The sequence below is a fragment of the Cetorhinus maximus genome, unplaced genomic scaffold, assembly GCF_964194155.1.
Source record: "Cetorhinus maximus unplaced genomic scaffold, sCetMax3.hap1.1 HAP1_SCAFFOLD_264, whole genome shotgun sequence".
NCBI classification, from domain to species: Eukaryota; Metazoa; Chordata; class Chondrichthyes; order Lamniformes; family Cetorhinidae; genus Cetorhinus; species Cetorhinus maximus.
In genome coordinates, this window is record NW_027596224.1 from 303368 (window position 1) to 326638 (window position 23271).

Here is a 23271-nt window from a genome sequence, read left to right on the forward strand (position 1 = left end):
TTTAAACAGTGGCCCCTAGTTCTAGATTCTCCCACAAGAGGAATCATCTTCTTCACATCCATCCTGTCAAGACCCCTCAGGATCATATATGTTTCAATCAAGTCACTTCTTACTCTTCTAAACTCCAGCGGATACAAGCCTAACCTGTCCAATCTTTCCTCATAAGACAATCCACCCAATCCAGGTATTAGTCTGGTAAACCTTCTCTGAACTGCTTCCAACACATTTACAACCCTTAAATAAGGAGACCAATACTGTACATAGTACTCCAGATGTGGTCTCACCAGTGTCCTGTATAACTGAAGCATAGCCTAATCAATTCCCCTCGCAATAAATGATAACATTCTATTAGCTTTCCTAATTACCTGCTGTACCTGCATACTAACCTTTTGTGATTCATGCACTAAGACACCCAGATCCCTCTGAATCTCAGAGCTCTGCAATCTCTCACCATTTAGATAATAAGCTCCTTTTTTATTTTTCCTGCCAAAATGGACAGTTTCACAATTTCGCACATTTTACTTCATTTGCCAGATCTTTGCCCACTCACTTAACCTATTTACATTCCTTTGCTCCCTCCTTATGTCCTCTTCACATTTTACTAACCTACCTATCTTTGTGTCATCAGAAAATTTAACAACCATACTTTGGTCCCTCCATCCAAGTAATTTTTTTAAATTGTATAAGTTGAGGCCCCAGCACTGATTCCTGTGGCTCACCACCCATCACATCCTGCCAACCAGAAAATGACTCATTTATGCCTATTCTCTGCTTCCTGTTAGCCAGCCTGTCTTCTATCCATGCCAATATGTTACACCCTACACCATGAGCTTTTATTTTCTGCAATAACCTTTGATGTGGCACTTTATCAAATGCCTTCTGGAAATCTAAGTACAGTACATCCATCGGTTCCCCTTTATGCACAGAACATATTACTTCTTCAAAGAAGTCCAATAAATTGGTTAAACATAATTTCCCTCTCACAAAACCACTTGGCTTTGCCTCATTTTAATCTGCCTCACCTTCTCCCTATCTCTGTAATCTCCTCCAGCCTCACAACATTGAGATATATGCGCACCTCTCATCTTCCCCAATTTTAATCGCTCCACCATTGGTGGCTTTGCTTTCAGTTGCCTAAGGCCCTGAGCTCTGGAATTCCCTCCTTAAACCTCTCTGTCTTTCTATCCTCCTTTAAGATGCTCCTTAAAACCCACTTTTTTGACTGAACTAGTCCAGCGAGAGTCCAGTTCAATCCCCAATTTGGACACAGTTGGTTAATCTCAGCTGCCATTTTACCCTGGAATATCAGTGGAAGAAACAATCTGAGTTATTAACTCCTGATCACTATCCAGCATGGGGACATTGACAATGGATAGAATCACACTCACTGAGATATTCCCCCTTCCATCCAGGAGCAGAATGAAGCCCAGAAAGTAACTGCTGCCTGAAACCTTACCTTTAAGAGAAGCCAACAATTTGGGAAAAGGCCAAGGTGGGAAGAAAGAGGTTGTACCCAGCTCTGATTGTCTATTTATTTTGTATTCGATCCAGCCTTTAGGTATCCTCTCAATCCTCGAGGAGGAGTGCATGTTCCCAAAAGCCACCGATATGTCATTCAAAGCGAAGTTGTATGACAATCACCTGGGAAAATCACCCAACCTGCAAAAACCACGACCAGATAAGAAACGCAGATATGAGGCTCACTTTGAGTTAGTTCACTATGCTGGAGTGGTAAGTGAGATAAATCATTGCACAACTGCAATTGTGTATGAGTGTATATATAAATGAGATGACAGAGTGTGTTTAAAGTAACACTCAGTAAGTGTAAGGATTAACTGAGATTGGTCAGGCCCCATTTCAGTATATTTCAATCTCTACAGAGAGAGAAACAGAATTTTAACAACTGGTTTCGAGGTCTGGATTAATTTGGATCTTCCCATAGGTTCCGTACAATATTGTTGGCTGGCTCGATAAAAACAAGGACCCCCTGAATGAGACAGTGGTGGCAATCTTCCAGAAATCCTCTAACAAGCTGTTGGGTTCTTTGTACGAATCCTACGTCAGTGCTGAAGCAGGTAAATTCTTTTGAACTTCTTAATATCTGTACTTGTTATTTAGTGGAGTGCCTCAGATTGAAACTTTCCTTTAAACAATGGCCTTTGTCCTTTCTTGTCAAAACCTGACCTCAATCATGACCCCAAATCTGAATCCTGAATCTTGACCCTTACTCACTGATCCCTGATCCCGATTCTAACTCTAAAAGTTATGCTATTAGAGTAAGTCACAGTCACTATTTCCTGAATTAATTAAATATCTTTAATAGCCCAGAATTTTTTTACCCATCCCTAATTGCCTTTGTTCAGAGGCCATTTAAGAGTCAACCACATTGCTGTGGGCTTTTGCCAGACTATGTACAGCAGTTTTCCTTCCCTAAAGGGTATTAGCGAACCAGATGGGTTTTTACATCATTTCATGGTCATCATTAGACTTTTAATTCCAGATTTTTATTGAATTCAAATTCCATCATCTGCTGTGGTGGGATTTGAACCCTGGGTCTCTGGATTACTAGTCCAGTGACAATACCACTGTGCCACCACCTCACCATTCAATATTAAGTAACTTTAATTAAACTTTAAGACATACTACATACTTCAGTAATATAAAAACAAAATACTGCGGATGCTGGAAATCTGAAATACAAACAGAAAATGCTAGAAAAACTCAGCAGGTCTGACAGCATCTGTGGAGAAAGAAACAGAGTTAACGTTTCGAGTCTGTCTTCAGAGCTAGGGGGAGGTAGGAATTTGCTTCAGGCACCAGTCTCTAAGCTGTATTCTCACTATAGTAAGTGTTTGACATTTCTGCCTTTTAAACCAGTAACTCAATATCCTGTTCACATCATCCAAACTGATTCTGGGACTTGCTGGGATAAGCTCCCTGCTTTAAGCAGTTGTATCCACAGATTCTCATAATTGAAAAATAAAATATTCATTGCTTGTCCTTTCATTCCAGCCCAGGAACTGAGCAAGAGTGGTGCAAAGGAAAAGCGGAAGAAGGCTGCCTCTTTCCAGACTGTGTCTCAGTTACATAAAGTAAGTTCCCATTCTGTTTACAATCCAACCTCAAACCAGCCTCGTTTATACATCCCGCTCCACTCAGATGTTGCCAGTCTCTCCCTCCCATCTAGATTCTCTCTCAGGCTGTGTTGGGACATAGCCTGCACAATATGAACAATTTTATAGTGTTTGTTGGAGATTGCTTCGTTGGGAATATCTTAAACTGGCGAAAAATGACCTGTCCAACAATAGGACAGTTTGAATTGTAATATTCACTCAAATAATTAAAGACAGAAATTTTCTGATTGAAATTGTGAAGCATCATTAATAGCTCTATATTAAAGATACAAACTGGCTGTAAAATTCAGCACCCTTAACGATAGGGGCAATTTTAACCCATCTCCCAGTCAAGAACTGGCAGAATTCGATGCAATGTCCATTTAGAACTGCTCCCCACCCCCCACCCCACACCCCCCATCCCCACCACCACCCCCCACCCCCCCGTCCCCCAATCCCACCGACTTTACCCTGCATTGAAGACGAGGGATATCGGACAGGATATAGAAACCAGCATTCTGCCTGATCCCAAGGATTTTCCAGCTACCAGGAGAGGATAAAATTTCCCCAGTCTGTCTGTACAGTCTCTTAATTCAAAGTCCCTTGATTGAAATGATCCAATATTTTATCTCTAGATTCCCATGTTACTTTGTTATTCACTTTCCTTCATTCAAATTATTGGCTTGTTGAAATTGTCCTGAAGCTATTAATGTCTATAATATTATTGGAAAATATTTTCTTTTAAAATAGAGGTTTAGTCTGTGGGTGTGTCTTAATTGGATTAAAGCCAGCTAGTCTGGGTGCTTTGATGTGTACTGGTTTTGATGTGTAAGAGAGGTAGAGCGCGTTTGTATTTTTTGAATCGTGCATTCGAGAAGCAGGGTGAAAACTATCACCTAGCAGCAGGTACCAAGCAATATGTTTATATTACTAATAAAATTGGTACTATGAAAGAGGTTTTATTGTTAAAAGGTGGAGTTAAAAGGGGCTGGTGATACAATGAGAATTTACATTCAATGGGCTGTGCTAGGAATAACTTCAGCAGTGTGGCGTGTGCAGAGCAGGGGCAATGTGAGATCAAAAGGCAGCTGTAAACCTCCAACTGGCTCCACAGGAACCAAAGTGAAAAGAACCTCATGTTGAATTCGTAAGGAAAAAATACTTTGCCTGGTGTCTGGTTAAGTCAATGGGTTGCTGTTGCCTTAATGGAGGTTAGTTTGGGAAGTTATGATGATAGTAATTTGTAGCCATGTGTATATATTTAACTTGCGTAAGTTAATAAAATGTTTCATTTAGCTTAATATAAAACCTCTCGAGAATTGGTGGTCTGATTCCTGAATTTAGAGTTGCATCTCAAACATAACACTTAAAATTATAGGTTATGACAGTTGTTTAAAGTTTCTTTCTGGGATTTTTTAAAATAACTCAGCTTTACCAACTGCATCGGTCATAACAAAATTTTGTTGTACAAAAACTGCTCAAATTTAATGAAACAGGTAAAAAACATAGCAAGCGTCTATGTGTCTTGACCATAAGGAATTGAATCACTTGATGGTTTATTACCTTAGAACACATGAGGTTATATTTTATACTTTCCAATCCTTAAAAATAGAAACATGAAGGAAAAAACGTGGACAGAGTGGCAGATAATGCAGTCAATTCCAATAAACTTCTCTCCTTGTACATATCACAAGGTAAAATGTCCTTGCTTTGATTGAATTTTAATCCCATCAAGGCAGAGGATGATGGCATTGGAGAATAGAAACACTTTGGGTATCCCAGACACTGCCAGGTCAGCTATAGCAGAATTAGATACAAAGTAAAACTCCCTTTAATGTGCTTTAAACCAAACTCTAACAAGCAGCAGGTCTTTACTGCACTGTCAATACTTATTTCATTTCCCACACCTGTCCTGTCTAATTGAGATTTTCATTCATAATTGAGGCGTTACAGGTAGTTGTGAAACTCTGCATTCACATCAATTACTGCATTTATTTATAACCCCATTCTCTCCGTAGACAGAGACACCCTAAACCTGAATTCAGGATCCAAAGCCCTGAGCTGGACTGACAGTGTAGTGCCCTCGCCAACTGGTTTACAGGGATTGAGATTCTTCACAATTAAAGTTCAATCCTTTCCCCTCGATAACTAAGGATCATCACATTTCCCTGAACCAACAAACTGTGTCAAATCTAAAGCCCCATCTCCCTCCCTGTGTGGTATTGCTTTAATACTGATTAACATACTACTGAATCTGTAAATAGTTTCATATACATCATCACAGGAAGTAGTGTATATCATCATGTAATGTAGTAGTTGGTAAAGTATTGATGAGCTCTCCTGGAAATCTGTTATTCTTCCATAAAATGCCCTTTGTTTAGATTACCAATCACTTTACAGTGTTGGTGAGTTTGTGTTGAAAATCAATAAAACAACACTCTCCGGGTAAATCTTGGTTCAGTCAGCAGATCATACACAACTTTAAACAGAGACGCCCTTACTCAAGGATTCCCAGGTGGAAAACAATTGTACTTTTGAATAGATGATCCCATTCTTACCCACTTGCTAAGGCTTCTCAGAGGCAGCTTGGCTCAGTGGGAATATTGGGATTCTGGATGGATGGATGATATAAAATGGCCAAAAAGCCTCCTTCATCCGAACTAATTTTGTGATTGCTTTCTGAACCGACAATGAGATCAAGGTAGTTAAGACTTGCAGTGATGTTTAGCTAATTTATGAATGAACATCACTTTAAGTCTGTGCTATCTTTCTACTCACTATCTGCTGAAGTGTAGAATGTGGTAAGTACGGAAAGAGGGTGATGGTGGATAAGTCCTGATGAGCAATACTATAATCATGTCTCAATAAACACAGCCTCATCCTGAGCCTGTCCTGTTCCCATGACATTAATATCCTTCTGAACAATCATGCACATTGACCAGGGAAAAATTACAATACCACTCAGTAAACTCCCTATTAACCAGAGAGAATTCCCTATTAACCAGAGAGAATTCCCTATTAACCAGAGAGAATTCCCTATTAACCAGAGAGGATCTTCTATTAATCAGAAAGACTCTTCTATTAACCAGAAAGAGAATTCCCTATTAACTAGAGCATTCCCCACTAACCAAAAAGAATTCCCATTAACCAGAGGGAATTCTCTATTAACCAGAAAGAAACTACAGTTGTGCTCACATCAGTGAACTGGTGACTGCAGCCTCAGCATGAGTTAGTGACAGGGGTCAGGGTGGGTTCGGGCTAGGAGAAATTTTGGGGGAAAGGGATACTTTTTAATTAGTGGCTTAGTTCGGTGTGAAGGGCAGGTTGTTAGCAATAAAACTGTTCAGCAATTTCTGTCACTAACATGTTCGGGTGTGACTCCTTTAAGAAGCTGTCTGGAGTAACAAGTTTTTATCTTTCATCACTACAGGAGAACCTCCACAAGCTGATGACCAACTTGCGATCCACCCAGCCTCACTTTGTACGCTGTATCATTCCCAATGAAACCAAGACTCCAGGTACTTGACTCCATCCACTCTGGGGCTTTACCAAGTTTGAATGTTCAGGTGGAGAGTGCAGCTCAGTCAATGTGTAACTCAGAGCCCTACTCCATTGCAACCCAGGCACTTCTGCACTTGGGTCTGCTCCCCAACCATCCTTTAGACACATTTGAGTGAGGCGAGGGAAGTCTCTTGCTCAGATACTGATTAATGGAGCATTTTTCCACACACAATGACCTTTCCCACTCCTTGTCAGACATGAATCAAACACATTGAAAAGTTCTCACTAGGCCAGCCTCAGAGATTGGCCCTATGCCTTCTCCTAAATTAGATCAGGCAAGTTCTCCCCAGTGTCATTACCAATGTCCATCTCATTACAGGTTATCTGATAATTGATGTTTGTGGGAGCTTGCTGTGCACATTTTGGCTGCTGTGTTTTCTACATTACAACAGTGTCTATTGGATGCAAAGTGCTTTGGTCCATCCTGAGGTCATGAAGGTGTTTTATAAACACAATCCTGAGTGAGATCACTAACGCTGTGACAACTTGAATCAAACAATGGCTCATGTGTGTTATCTTTCACTCTGATCTGACCACTCTTCAAAATGTCCCTTGTAGCGATACTGCCAAAGGGGTCCCTGCAGACAGGCCCCAGTTGAAGGGGTCCTAATGGTGAGGCTGTTGTTAAGGATGGGTGGGTTTGGTCACTCCGTTCTTGGCCCTTGCAGCTGCTAATTGACTGTTGTGCATTGTCCAGGTACAATGGATCCTTTCATGGTTCTTCACCAGCTGCGCTGTAATGGTGTCCTAGAAGGAATCCGTATTTGCCGGAAAGGTTTCCCAAACAGAGTACTCTATGCTGACTTCAAACAGCGGTAAGGATGGACTGTGTGGAAGTAAATGGTCTGTCTGTCTATGTGCTGCACTTTGACCTCCTCAAATAGTGACACTGTGAAATACCACAGTGATTGTGTTTGCCTTTTATACATGCACTGACCACTATTTGGTATTCACATCTGATACCAGAGCATAACCAGAATATGTCCTTTTATCCTGGCGACACAAGGCCAGGCTTAATCCTGAGGGAGGGGCATCATTTCACCACATCCTCTTCACCTTTGGCCCTTTGACAACATTAAACATGGCCCTAGGAATCCAGTCAAGGGTCGCCTGGCTGAGTCACATTGATTGTAACTTTGAGCTTGCTTATCGCATTGAGTCAAAAGGCCCTATAGAAAATCACCAAGAAATTTCATGAAACTCATCCTCTGAGCAGAGTTATGCTGCTTCAGGTGGGATTTCACATGGTGAGTGTGATGCTGATTTATATCTCATCACCCATCCATGCAGCTAATCGGAACTGGGCACCTGATGGAAATCTACTGAGTGACACTTTAGTGAATGCTGGAACAGGTCTGAAGGGCTAAATGGCCTACTCCTGCTCCTGTGACACAGCCAAGCTACTCCTCAACCGAGTTCAGGTGGATATCTGAAACCTAAACTTTGTAAACCTCCCAGGTTTAGAGAAATGGCTGCAGATTCCAGAGGCAAAACAAGAGGGATCATTAATCCTGATTATTCTTCTCAAACTCTTCAATAATCTGAGTGTTATGTAGAGTGTGAATAGAAGACATTATGAAGAATTGAGGCTTGTTCAATTGAGAAACTTGAGTTTAATGCCAGCACAGAGTGACAACCAGGGCTGAAAGGAGTAGCGGCAAAAATGAAATAATTTGAGGAGTGGCGACAGGGACAAAACCTGAAAATTACAAAAGGAAAGGAGATTCTGAGAGGTGAAGGATTGCCCAGTTTTCAGGTGCTGGCATTTAGAGCAGAGCTAAAACAATGAGTTCATTCCTAAGTACGCTAAGAGGGCTTTTCCAACTCTGTCAATGCACATCAAAAGAGGAGGTATTGGCTGTACTTAAAGAGTTAATAACATATGTCTGAGGATACGGAGGGCAGTAAGGGTGTAAATTGCAGATACTCTGGCCAGAATGTTCCAATCCTCCTTGGACACATGGGTGGTGTCAGAGGACTGGAGAATCAGAAATGTTACATCTTTATTGTTGGAATTATCCATAACACCATGACAGGCCGGTCAGTTTAACCTCATTAGCAGGAAGTCTTTTTGAAACAATAATCTGGAACAAATTAACAGTCACCTGCACAAATTTGGATTAATTAAGGAAAGCCAGCACAGATTTGTTAAAGGAAAATCGTGTTTAACTAACTTAGCACATAAGAACATAAGAAATAGGAGCAGGAGTAGGCCATTTAGTCCATCAAGTCCACTCTGCCATCCAATGAGATCGTGATCTTCTACTTCAAGGGGTAAGAGTGACTGCCTTTGACATCAAGGCAGCGTTTGATCGAGTGTGGCATCTAGGAACCCTAGCAAAACTGGAGTCAATAGGAATCAGGGGGAAAACTCTCCGCTGGTTGGAGTCATGCCTAGCACAAAGGAAGATGGTTGTGGTTGTTGGAGGTCAGTCATCTCAGTTCCAGGACATCACTGCAGGAGTTCCTCAGGATAGTATCCTCAGCCCAACCATCTTCAGCTGCTTCATCAATGACCTTCCTTCCATCATAAGGTCAGAAGTGGGGATGTTCGCTGATGATTGCACAATGTTCAGCACCATTCACGACTCCTCAGATACTGAAGCAATCCATGTCCAAATGCAGCAAGACCTGGACAATATCCAGGCTTGGGCTGACAAGTGGCAAGAAACATTCACACCGCAGAAGTGCCAGGCAATGGCCATCTCCAACAAGAGAGAATCTAACCATCTGCCCCTTGACAATCAATGGCATTACCATTGCTGAATCCCCCACTATCAATATCCTGGGGTTACCATTGACCAGAAACTGAACTGGACCAGCCATATAAATACTGTGGCTACAAGAGTAGATCAGAGGTTGGGAATCCTGCGATGAGTAACTCACCTCCTGACTCCCCAAAGCCTGTCCTCCATCTACAAGGCACAAGTCAGGAGTGTGATGGAATACTCCCCACTAGCCTGGATGAGTGTAGCTCCCACAACACTTAAGAAGCTTGACACTGTCCAGGACGAAGCAGCCCCGCTTGATTGGCACCCCATTAGGCAGGAATGTGGGGTTGAGATTACATTCAGATCAACCATGATCTTATTGAATGGCGTAGTAGGGGCCAAATGGCCTACTCCTGCTCCTAATTCGTATGTTCGTAAACATTCACTCCTTCCACCACTGTCGCACAGTGGCTGCAGTGTGTACCATCTACAAGATGCACTGCAGGAATTCACCAAGGCTCCTTTGACAGCACCTTCAAAACCCATGACCACTACCATCTAGAAGGACAAGGGCAGCAGATAGATGGGAACACCACCACCTAGAAGTTCCCCTCCAAGTCACTCACCACCCTGACTTGGAAATATATCGCCGTTCCTTCACTGTCGCTGGGTCAAAGTCCTGGGACTCCCTTCCTAACAGCACTGTGGGTGTACCTACACCACATGGACTGCAGTGATTCAAGAAGGCAGCTCACCACCACCTTCTCAAGGGCAACTGGGGATGGGCAATAAATGCTAGCCCAGCCAGGGAAGCCCACATCCCGTGAGTGGATAAAAAAAACACCATTTTCCTGCACTATCCCCATATCCCTGGATGTTTTTAATATGTAAAAACCTATCGATTTCTGTGTTGAACATACTCAGCCTCTGAGCCTTCACCGCCCTCTGGGGTAGAGAATTCCAAAGATTCACCACCCTCTGAGTGAAGAAATTCCTCCTCATCTCAGTCCTATATGACCTGCCCCTTATCCTGACACTGTGTCCCCTGGTTCTAGACCCTCCCCAGGCTTGGGGAAACATCCTTCCTGCAGCTACCCTGTCGAGCCCTGTAAGAATTGTGCATGTTTCAATGAGATCACCTCTCATTTTTCTAAACTCCAGAGAATAAAGGCCCAGTCTATTTAATCATTCCTCATAGGACAATCCCTCCATCCTAGGAATTAGTTTGGAGAACCTTTGTTGCACTCCCCCTGTGGCAAGTATATCTTTCCTTAGGTAAGGAGACCAAAACTGTACACAATACTCCAGCTGCAGTCTCACCAAGGCTCTATATAATCGCAGCAAGACATCTTTACTCTATACTCAAATCCTTTTGTAATAAAGGCCAACATACCATTTATCTTCTGAATTGCTTGCTGTACCTGCCTGTTAGCTTTCAGTGACTTATGAACAAGGACACCCAAGTCCCTCTGAAGTTCAACATTTCCCGGTTTCTCACCATTTAAGAAATACTCTGTATTTCTGTTTTTCTCACCAAAGTGGATAATTTCATATTTCTCCACATTACATTTCCTCTGCCAAATTTTTGCCCACTTACTTAGCCTCTCCAAAACCCTTTGAAGCATCTTTGCATCCTTCTTAACTCACACTTCCACCTAGTTTTGTGTCATCTTCAAACTTGGAAATATTACATTTAATCCCCACATCCAAATCATTGATATAGACTGTCATGAAAATGAAATAATTTTCATAATATTATTGTGATTTATTGTAAAGGTAGGTTAATATTGGGGTTTGGATTGGTTTCTCTGTGTGGATGTGTGTGTGATGAATTTAATTGAATTAGCAACAACTGGTCTGGAGCTTTTGAGTTATCAAAAAGGAAGCTAGGTTTGAAATGCTAAATACATAAACATGGCTGAAGTTTTAGAATGTGAGGTGTTAGGAACATTTGCATTTTAGATAAACCAGAGTACTTTGAATTTCAAAGGGATGATGGGATGTTACACCTAAACCATATCAAGTTAAGCCAAACAGTGCGTTTATTTTCCCCAAAGGTTACTGATAATATGAGTACTATAGAAGGTTTATGCTATGGAAAAAGTAAAGTTCCAAAGACACATTGGAACAGTGGAATGTATATTAAAAGGGAGAAACATGTATAAAGGAGATGGTTATGTGTAAGGGAGAAGGAATTCTAAGATCTAACAAGTGTGAAAAGCCTCCAGCCTCTGTGCATCAAGTTGCTGTCTACAGGAACTGAAGCTGAGAAATCTCACTGTGAATCTCCCTGTCCAGGGTATCGTGTGTTTTGCCTGGATCTGTTGAAATCTATGTTGCTTTACTGCTGCCTTAACGGAGGTATAACTGAGAGTCAGATTAATTAGGAGATTTAGGAGTTATTATAGTAGTGTTTTGTAGGCCTATGTATGTGCTTAAAATCTTTTCTTCTATTAATAAATGTTTAATTTAGTTTGTAAAGAGCCTCTAAGCCTTGGTAGGCCTATTACTACTGAATTCAAGGCAGGCATCTCGAAATAAAATACAAATTGCAAAACAGTTGTGGCAGCTGTTTCAAGTTTTCCTCTGGAATTTGAGCAGCTTGGAATTTACCATTCAGTGTACCATAACAAGGTTGTGAGTAGCTGGGACCCAAGCACTGATCCTTGTGGTACCCCACTAGTCACAGCCTGCCAACCTGAAAATGACCTATTTATTTCTACTCTCTGTTTTCTGTCCATTAACCAGTTCTTAATCCATGCCAGTATATTATCCCCAATCTCATGTGCTCTAACTATGTTTACTAACCCCCCGTGTGGGACCTTTTTGAAAGCCTTCTGAAAATCTAAATATACCACATCCACCATTTTCCCCCCTCATCAATTCTGCTAGTTACACCCTCAAAAAACTCCAACAGGTTTGTTAAATACTGTTTCCCTTTCATAAATCCATGTTGATTCTGCCCAATCTTACCTTTATTTTCTAAGTGTCCTGTTATCACATCTTTTATAATAGATTCTAGCATTTTCCCTACTACTGATGTAAGACTAACAGGTCTATAGTTCCCTGTTTTCTCTCCCCCTTCTTCCTTAAATAGCGGCGTTACATTTGCCATCTTCTGATCTGCAGGAACCATTCCAGAGTCTATGGAATTTTGAAAGATGATCACCAATGCATCTACTGTCTCTACAGCCGCCTCTTTCAACTCTCTGGGATGTAGATCATGAGGTCCAGGGGATTTATCAACTTTCAGTCCCATTAATTTCTCTAGTACATTCTCCTGGCTCTGCTTGTAATAGACCCACAATTGTTTTTGCTAATCTTTTCCTTTTTACATACCTATAGAAACTTTTACAGTCCATTTTTACATTTCTCGCTAGTTTACTCTCATATTCTGTTTTCTCTTTCTTAATCTTTTTTTTGATTGTTCTTTGCAGAATTTTAAAATGCTCCCAATCCTCAGGCTTACCTTTTTTTGACAACTATTCCTTTGATCTAATGCAATCCTTGATTTCTTTCATTGGCCATGGTCCTTGCTGGGTTTTTATGCTTAAAGGAACGCATTTTTGTTGTAAACTAAGTATTAGTTCTTTAAGTGTTAGCCATTGCCTGTCTACTGTAATAGCTTTTTAACATAATTTTGCAATCTACCAGAGCCAATTTGCCCTTCATTCCATCATAGTTTCCTTTGTTTAGATTTAAGACCCTAGTACTATATCACTTTCAAACATAATGTAAAATTCTATCATATTATGGTCACTCTTTCCTAAAGTCTCCTTTACAACAAAATTATTAGTTAGCCCTTTTTCATTGCACAATTCTGATCTAAAATTGTCTGACCCTTAGTTGGTTCCTCAACATACTGCTCTAGAAAACCATCCTGCATATATTCCAAGAATTCATCCTCAACAACATGAGTACTAATTAGGTTTACCCAGTCTACATGTGGATTGAAATCCCCCATGATTACAGTATTACCCTTGTTACATGCACCTCTAGTTTCCTGATCTATACTGTGATTTACATTACCACTGCTGTTTGGCCTATAAACAAGTCCAACCAATGTTTCTGCCCCTTGCTGTTTCTGGGGGAGCCAGTGGATGTGGTTTATTTGGACTTTCAGAAGGCTTTCGACAAAGTCCCACATAAGAGTGTAAAATTAAAGCGCATGGGATTGGGGGTAGTGCATTGAGATGGATAGAAAACTGGTTGGCAGACAGGAAACAAAGAGTAGGAATAAATGTATCTTTTTCCGAATGACAGGCAGTGACTAGTGGGGTACCACAGGGATCGGTGCTGGGACCCCAGCTATTCACAATATATATTAATGATTTAGATGAGGGAACTAAATTTTTAACACTCCAAATTTACAGATGACACTAAGCTGGGTGGGAGGGTGAACTGTGAGGAGGATGCAGAGATGCTTCAGTGTGATTTGGACAAGCTGAGTGAGTGGGCAAATGCATGGCAGATGCAGTATAATGTGGATAAATGTGAGGTTATCCACTTTGGTAGCAAAAACAGGAAGGCAGATTATTATCTGAATGGCTATAAATTGAGAGAGGGGAATGTGCAACGAGACCTGGGTGTCCTCGTACACCAGTCGCTGAAGGTAAGCATGCAGGTGCAGCAGGCGGTAAAGAAGGCAAATGGTATGTTGGCCTTCATAGCCATAAGCCATAAGCCATAAGACATAGAAGCAGAAATTAGGCCATTCGGCCCATTGAGTCTGTTCCGCCATTCAATCATGGCTGATAAGTTTCTCAACCCCATTCTCCCGCCTTCTCCCCGTAACCTTTGATCCCCTTACCAATCAAGAACCTATCTATCTCCGTCTTAAATATACTCAATGACCTGGCCTCCACAGCCTTCTGTGGCAATGAATTGCATAGATTCACCACTCTCTGGCTAAAGAAGTTTCTCCTCATCTCTGTTCTAAAAGATCTTCCCCTTTACTCTGAGGCTGTGCCCTCGGGTCCTAGTCTCTCCTACTATTGGAAACATCTTCCCCATGTCCACTCTATCCAGGCCTTTCAGTATTCTGTAAGTTTCAATCAGATTCCCCCTCATCCTTCTAAACTCCATCGAGTATAGACCCGGAGTCCTCAAACGTTCCTCATATCTTAAGCCTTTCATTCCTGGGATCATTCTCGTGAACCTCCTCTGGACCCTCTCCAGGGTCAGCACATCCTTCCTGAGATACGGGGCCCAAAATTGTTCACAATATTCTAAATGTGGTCTGACCAGAGCCTTATAAAGCCTCAGCAGCACATCCCTGCTTTTATATTCTAGTCCTCTCGAAATAAATGCCAACATTGCATTTGCCTTCCTAACTACCGACTCAACCTGCAAGTTAACCTTAAGAGAATCCTGGACTAGGACTCCCAAGTCCCTTTGCACTCCAGATTTCTGAATTCTCTCCCCATTTAGAAAATAGTCTATGCCTCTATTCTTCCTACCAAAGTGCATGACCTCACACTTCCCCACGTTGTATTCCGCCTGCCACTTCTTTGCCCGTTCTCCTAACCTGTCCAAATCCTTCTGCAGCCTCCCCGCCTCCTCAATACTACCTGTCCCTCCACCTATCTTTGTATCATCTGCAAACTTAGCCAGGATGCCCTCAGTTCCTTCATCTAGATCATTAATGTGTAAAGTGAAAAGTTGTGGTCCCAACACTGACCCCTGCGGAACTCCACTAGTCACCGGCCGCCATCCTGAGAAGGACCCCCTTATCCCCACTCCCTGCCTCCTGCCAGACAGCCAATCTTCTATCCATGCTAGAACCTTGCCTCTAACACCATGGGCTCTTATCTTACTGAGCAGCCTCCTGTGCGGCACCTTGTCAAAGGCCTTCTGGAAGTCCAAGTAGATAACATCCATTGGCTCTCCTTTGTCTAACCTACTCGTTACCGCCTCAAAGAATTCTAACAGATTTGTCAGGCATGACCTCCCCTTGATGAAACCATGCTGACTTTGCCCAATTTTACCATGCACTTCCAAGTATTCTGAAATCTCATCCTTAATAATGGACTCTAAAATCTTACCAACAACTGGGGTCAGGCTAACCGGCCTGTAATTTCCCGTCTTTTGCCTCACTCCCTTCTTAAACAAGGAGGTTACATTAGCAATTTTCCAGTCCTCTGGGACCCTCCCTGACTCCAGTGATTCCTGAAAGATCAAAACTAATGCCTCCACTATCTCTTCAGCTATCTCCTTCAGAACTCTGGGGTGTAATCCATCTGGTCCAGGTGATTTATCCACCTTCAGACCTTTCAGTTTTCCTAGCACCTTCTCCTTAGTAATGGCCACCATATTCACCTCTGCCCCCCGACTCTCTTGAACTTTGGGGATGTTACTCGTGTCTTCCACTGTGAAGACTGACGCAAAGTATCTATTCAGTTCCTCCACCATTTCTTTGTTCCCCACTACTACTTCTCCAGCGTCATTTTCCAGCGGCCCAATATCCACTTTTGCCTCTCTCTTACTCTAGCCAGAGGATTCGAGTACAGGAGCAGGGACGTCTTGCTGCAATTGTACAGGGCCTTGGTGAGACCACACCTGGAATATTGTGTGCAGTTTTGGTCTCCTTATCTGAGGAAGGGTGTTCTTGCTATAGAGGGAGTGCAGTGAATGTTTACTAGACTGATTCCTGGGATGGCGGGACTGACATATGCAGGAAGGATATTCCTGATGGTAGGGGATGCTCCCATGGTTCCGTGCTGGGGTCATAGTCTGAGGATATGTGGTAGACCATTTAGAACTGAGATGAGGAGAAATTTCTTCACCCAGAGAGTGGTGAGCCTGTGGAATTCGCTACCACAGAAAGTAGTTGAAGCCAAAACATTGTATGTTTTCAAGAAGGAGTTAGATATAGCTGTTGGGGCGAAAGGGATCAAAGGGTATGGGGAGAAAGCGGGAGCAGAGTTTGATGATCAGCCATGATCATAATGAATGGTGGAGCAGGCTCGAAGGGCCAAATGGCCTACTCCTGTTCCTATTTTCTATGTTTCTATGTTTCTTAGTTCCAACCAAACTGATTCTACATCTTGATCTTTAGAACTAAGGTAATCGCTCGCGACAGTACTAATGCCCTTTTTATTTAACAGAGCTACCCCACCACCTTTCCCCAGCTTCCTGTCCTTCCTGAATGTCACATACCCTTGGAGATTCAGGTCCCAGTTTTGGTTTCCTTGTAGCAATCTCTTTGTGATGGCTATCAGGTCATGCATATGAATTTCTATTTGAGCTGACAATTCATCTGTTTTATCATGAATGCTGTGGGTATGCGGACACAGAGCCCCGAATTCGGGGGGTTTTGTTTAGTTTTTGTAAACTCTGGCCCTATCTGCTGGCACACAGGTTTGCAATCACTGTCCCTTCCTGTCATACTCTGATTATCATTACCTTTCTTGCTACCTTGATCTATTGCCTTGCCATTTCCCTTAATTTACTAATCTTCTCCTACATGATTCCTTCCCCCCTCTTGTTAGTTAAACTTTGCTGTTGCTGACTCTGGTCCCAGAACGGTTCAGGTGAAGTTTGTCCCAATGGTACAGTCCTCAATATCCCCAGTACTGGTGCCAGTGCCCCATGAACCAGAACCCACATGAGTCTTTGAGCCACGCATTCATCTCCCTAATTTTATTCATCCTATGCCAAGGCTGAGGTAAAAATCCAGAGAGACTCTTCTTTTTACCTTAATGCCTAGCTCCTCATATTCCCTATGCAGAACCTCTTTCCTAGTCTTACCTATGTCATTGGTACCTACATGGACTATGACAACTGGATCCTCCCCTTCCCATTGAACGTTCCTCTCCAACCCTGAGCAGATGTCCCAAACCCTGGCACCGGGCAGATCTGGAGTCCTGCTCTCAACTGCAAATAACTGTCTATCCGCCTGGCTATACTGTCCCCCATTACCACTACATTCATTTTAACAGCCCTGCTTGAATGGCTTCCTGTACCACAGTATCGTGGGGAGTTCGCTCATCCACACCGCGGCCCTCGCTCTTACCCACACCGCAGCCCTCGCTCTTACCCACACCGCAGCCCTCACTCTTACCCACACCGCAGCCCTCGCTCTTACCCACACCGCAGCCCTCACTCTTACCCACACCGCAGCCCTCACTCTTATCCACACCGCAGTCCTCACTCTTATCCACACCGCAGTCCTCACTCTTACCCACACCGCAGTCCTCACTCTTACCCACACCGCAGTCCTCGCTCTTACCCACACCGCAGCCCTCGCTCTTACCCACACCGCAGCCCTCACTCTTACCCACACCGCAGTCCTCACTCTTACCCACACCGCAGCCCTCACTCTTACCCACACCGCAGCCCTCACTCTTACCCACACCGCAGCCCTCGCTCTTACCCACACCGCAGCCCTCGCTCTTACCCACACCGCAGCCCTCACTCTTACCCACACCGCAGCCCTCACTCTTACCCACACCGCAGTCCTCACTCTTACCCACACCGCAGCCCTCACTCTTATCCACACCGCAGTCCTCACTCTTATCCACACCGCAGTCCTCACTCTTACCCACACCGCAGTCCTCACTCTTACCCACACCGCAGCCCTCACTCTTACCCACACCGCAGTCCTCACTCTTATCCACACCGCAGTCCTCACTCTTACCCACACCGCAGTCCTCACTCTTACCCACACCGCAGCCCTCGCTCTTACCCACACCGCAGCCCTCACTCTTACCCACACCGCAGTCCTCACTCTTACCCACACCGCAGCCCTCACTCTTATCCACACCGCAGTCCTCGCTCTTACCCACACCGCAGCCCTCGCTCTTACCCACACCGCAGCCCTCACTCTTACCCACACCGCAGTCCTCACTCTTACCCACACCGCAGTCCTCACTCTTACCCACACCGCAGTCCTCGCTCTTACCCACACCGCAGCCCTCGCTCTTACCCACACCGCAGCCCTCACTCTTACCCACACCGCAGCCCTCACTCTTACCCACACCGCAGCCCTCACTCTTACCCACACCGCAGCCCTCGCTCTTACCCACACCGCAGTCCTCACTCTTATCCACACCGCAGTCCTCACTCTTACCCACACCGCAGCCCTCGCTCTTACCCACACCGCAGCCCTCACTCTTACCCACACCGCAGCCCTCGCTCTTACCCACACCGCAGTCCTCACTCTTACCCACACCGCAGCCCTCACTCTTACCCACACCGCAGCCCTCGCTCTTACCCACACCGCAGCCCTCACTCTTACCCACACCGCAGCCCTCACTCTTACCCACACCGCAGCCTTCGCTCTTACCCACACCGCAGCCCTCACTCTTACCCACACCGCAGCCCTCGCTCTTACCCACACCGCAGCCCTCGCTCTTACCCACACCGCAGCCCTCACTCTTACCCACACCGCAGCCCTCACTCTTACCCACACCGCAGTCCTCGCTCTTACCCACACCGCAGCCCTCACTCTTACCCACACCGCAGCCCTCACTCTTACCCACACCGCAGCCCTCGCTCTTACCCACACCGCAGCCCTCACTCTTACCCACACCGCAGCCCTCACTCTTACCCACACCGCAGCCCTCGCTCTTACCCACACCGCAGCCCTCGCTCTTATCCACACCGCAGCCCTCACTCTTACCCACACCGCAGCCCTCACTCTTACCCACACCGCAGTCCTCACTCTTACCCACACCGCAGCCCTCACTCTTACCCACACCGCAGCCCTCGCTCTTATCCACACCGCAGCCCTCACTCTTACCCACACCGCAGCCCTCGCTCTTATCCACACCGCAGCCCTCGCTCTTACCCACACCGCAGCCCTCACTCTTACCCACACCGCAGCCCTCACTCTTACCCACACCGCAGCCTTCACTCTTACCCACACCGCAGCCCTCGCTCTTATCCACACCGCAGTCCTCACTCTTACCCACACCGCAGCCCTCGCTCTTACCCACACCGCAGCCCTCACTCTTACCCACACCGCAGCCCTCACTCTTACCCACACCGCAGTCCTCACTCTTACCCACACCGCAGCCCTCGCTCTTACCCACACCGCAGTCCTCACTCTTACCCACACCGCAGCCCTCACTCTTACCCACACCGCAGCCCTCACTCTTACCCACACCGCAGCCCTCACTCTTACCCACACCGCAGCCCTCGCTCTTACCCACACCGCAGCCCTCACTCTTACCCACACCGCAGCCCTCACTCTTACCCATACAGGCTGCAAGAACCTCAAACTTGTTGCTCAATTGCAAAGGCTGAGGCTCCTCCACTCCCACCTTCTCGATCCCCTTACCTGTCTCTCTCAGTCACACCGTCCTGTCCCTGACCACTGACCAAATCAGATGATCTAAGTGTTGTGACTGCCTTCTAGAACAAAGTGCCCAGGTAACTATCCCCCTCCCTGATGCGTCACAATGTCTGCAGTTCGGCCTCCAGCTCATTAACTCTGGGCTGAAGTTCCTTAAGCCGCAGACACTTACTGCAGATGTGGCATCCAAGAGCTCCCATATGTTGCAGCCATGGCACATCACCTGCACTGCCATCATTCATGTGTTAATTAAATTGATTTTTCTGAATTAATTTATAATTCCTCTTTTCATTGAACTCCCTCACTCACCAAACACCCAGCTTCACAATCTGTGCACTCGATCAGCATTCACAGAGCCCTATATTTGTACTCTCTGAAAGACAACAATGAACCAGCTTTGCGAAAGCTCAGAAACAGTTTAAGCTCGTTACCTAATTATCTAGCTACCTAATTATCTAGCTACAGCTGCTCACAGAGAACTTGTATATCCCTGTTTCAGACTAGAAGAAACTTAACTTGCTTCTTAATTTAAACAGTATTTTTAATTAATTGGTAAATGTAAACAAAAACTGGACTTTAGAGAGAGATTAAATCTTATGGTCCCTCACTCATCAAACTCCCAGTTTCACACTCTGTGCATTCAAGGAGCGTTCAACTTGCTGGAGTTTTTTGAAGAGGTAACAGAGATGATTGATGAGGGTAATGTGGTTGATGTGGTGTACATGGACTCCAAGAAGCATTTGATGCAGTGCCACACAACAGACTGGTGAGCAAAGTTACAGCTCATGGAATAAAAGGGGCAGGAGCAGCATGGATACGAAGTTGGAGAGTAGTGGTGAATGGTTGTTTTTCAGACTGGAGGAAGGTTTACAGTGGCGGTCCCCAGGGGTTAGTGTTAGAACCTCTGCTTTTCTTGATCTACATTAATGACCCAGACTTGGGTGTACATGGGTTCAACTTCAAAATTTACAGATAATATAAAACTTGGAAATATTGTGAACTGTGAAGAGGATAATAGACTTCACAGGGCCATAGACAGGCTGGTGGAATGAGCGGACACGTGTATAATTACCTGAAGATAAAATATTTTCAGGGCGCCAGGGAAAAGGTGGGGGTGTGGGGCCAGCTGAGTTGTTCTTAGAGAGAGCTGGCATGGACTAGATGGGCTGAATGGCCTCATTCTGTGCAGTGAGTTACTCATTGCAGGATTCCTAGCCTCTAGCCTGCTCTTGTAGCCACAGTATTTAAATAGCTAGCTCAGTTCAGATTCTGGTCAATAGTAACCCCCAGGATGTTGAATGTCAAGGGGTGATGGTTAGATTCTCTCTTGTTGGAGATGGTCATTGCCTGGCACTTCTGCGGTGTGAATGTTTCTTGCCACTTGTCAGCCCAAGCCTGGATATTGTCCAGGTCTTGCTGCATTTGGACATGGACTGCTTCAGTATCTGAGGAGTCGCGAATGGTGCTGAACATTATGCAATCATCAGCGAACATCCCCACTTCTGACCTTTTAATGGAAGGAAGGTCATTGATGAAGCAGCTGAAGATGGTTGGGCCTAGGACACTACCCTGAGGAACTCCTGCAGTGATGTCCTGGAACTGAGATTACTGACCTCCAACAACCACAACCATCCTCCTTTGTGCTAGGTATGACTCCAACCCAGCGGAGAGTTTTCCCCCTGATTCCCATTGACTCCAGTTTTGCTAGGGCTCCTTGATGCCACACTCGGTCAAATGCTGCCTTGATGTCAAGGGCAGTCACTCTCACCTCACCTCGGGAGTTCAGCTCTTTTGCCCATGTTTGAACAAAGGCTGTAAAAAGGTCAGGAGCTGAGTGGCCCTGGCGGAACCCAAACTGGGCATCAGCGATCAGGTTATTGCTAAGCAAGTGCCGCTTGATAGCATTGTTGATGACCCCTTCCATTACTTTACTGATGATGGAGAGTAGACTGATGGGGTGGTAATTGGTCGGGTTGGATTTGTCCTGCTTTTTGTGTACAGGACATACCTGGGCAATTTTCCACATAGCCGGGTAGATGCCAGTGTTGTAGCTGTACTGGAACAGCTTGGCTAGGGGCGCGGCAAGTTCTGGAGCACAGGTCTTCAGTACTATTGCCGGAATATTGTCAGGGCCCATAGCCTTTGCAGTATCCAGTGCCTTCACCCATTTCTTGATATCATGTGGAGTGAATCGAATTGGCTGAAGACTGGCATCTGTGATGCTGGGGACCTCCGGAGGAGGCCGAGATGGATCATCCACTCGGCACTTCTGGCTGAAGATTGTTGCAAATGCTTCAGCCTTATCTTCTGCACTGATGTGCTGGGCTCCCCCATCATTGAGGATGGGGATATTTGTGGAGCCTCCTCCTCCAGTGAGTTGTTTAATTGTCCACCACCATTCACGACTGGATGTGGCAGGACTGCAGAGCTTAGATCTGATCCGTTGGTTGTGGGATCACTTAGCTCTGTCTATCACTTGCTGCTTATGCTGTTTGTTTTGCAAGTAGTCCTGTGTTATAGCTTCACCAGGTTGACACCTCATTTTTAGGTATGCCTGGTGCTGCTCCTGGCATGCCCTCCTGCACTCTTCATTGAACCAGGGTTGATCGCCTGGCTTGATGGTAATGGTAGAGTGGGGGAATATGCTGGATCATGAGGTTACAGATTGTGTTTGAGTACAATTCTGCTGCTGCTGATGGCCCACAGCGCCTCATGGATGCCCATTCTTGAGTTGCTAGGTCTGTTCAAAATCTAGCCCATTTAGCATGGTGGTAATGCCACACAACACGATGGAGGGTATTCTCAATATGAAGGCAGGGGCTTCGTCTCTACAATGACTGTGCGGTGGTCACTCCTACCGATACTGTCATGGACAGATGCATCTGCGGCAGGCAGGTTGGTGAGGATGAGGTCAAGTATGTTTTTCCCTCTTGTTGGTTCCCTCACCACCTGCCGCAGACCCAGTCTAGCAGCTATGTCCTTTAGGACTCGGCCAGCTCAGTCAGTAGTGGTGCTACCGAGCCACTCTTGGTGATGGACATTGAAGTCTTCCACCCAGATTACATTCTGTGCCCTTGCCACCCTCAGTACTTCCTCCAAGTGATGTTCAACATGGAGGAGCACTGATTCATCAGCTGAGGGATGGCGGTATGTGGTAATCAGCAGGAGGTTTCCTTGCCCATGTTTGACCTGATGCCATGAGACTTCATGGGGTCAGGAGTCGATGTTGAGGACTCCCAGAGCAACTCCCTCCTGACTGTATACCACTGTGCCGCCACCTCTGCTGGGTCTGTTCTGCCGGTGGGACAGGACATATCCAGGGATGGTGATGGTGGTGTCTGGGACATTATCTGTAAGGTATGATTCTGTGAGGATGACTATGTCAGGCTATTGCTTGACTAGTCTGTGTGACAGCTCTCCCGATTTTGGCACTAGCCCCCAGATGTTACTAAGGAGGATTTTACAGGGCCTAAAGGGCATTAAGGAACCAGATGGGTTTTTACAACAATCGACAATGGTTTCATGGTCATCATTAGACTTTTAATTTAAGAGTTTTATTAAATTCAAATTCCACCATCTGCCGTGTCAG

The 23271-nt window shown here is 45.0% G+C and overlaps 1 protein-coding gene across 2 annotated transcripts in view; it reads left to right on the plus strand.

The window, feature by feature from the left end:
- The window catches only part of LOC144673098 (myosin-7-like), a 93496-nt gene that overhangs the window by 19764 nt on the left and 50461 nt on the right, over nt 1-23271 (plus strand). For both annotated transcript variants that reach the window (XM_078535087.1, XM_078535088.1), the window contains 5 exons: nt 1552-1731; nt 1943-2075; nt 3013-3092; nt 6544-6631; nt 7372-7489. In XM_078535087.1, coding sequence (XP_078391213.1) covers nt 1552-1731; nt 1943-2075; nt 3013-3092; nt 6544-6631; nt 7372-7489 — 599 coding nt within the window. The remainder of the gene's footprint in view (nt 1-1551; nt 1732-1942; nt 2076-3012; nt 3093-6543; nt 6632-7371; nt 7490-23271) is intronic.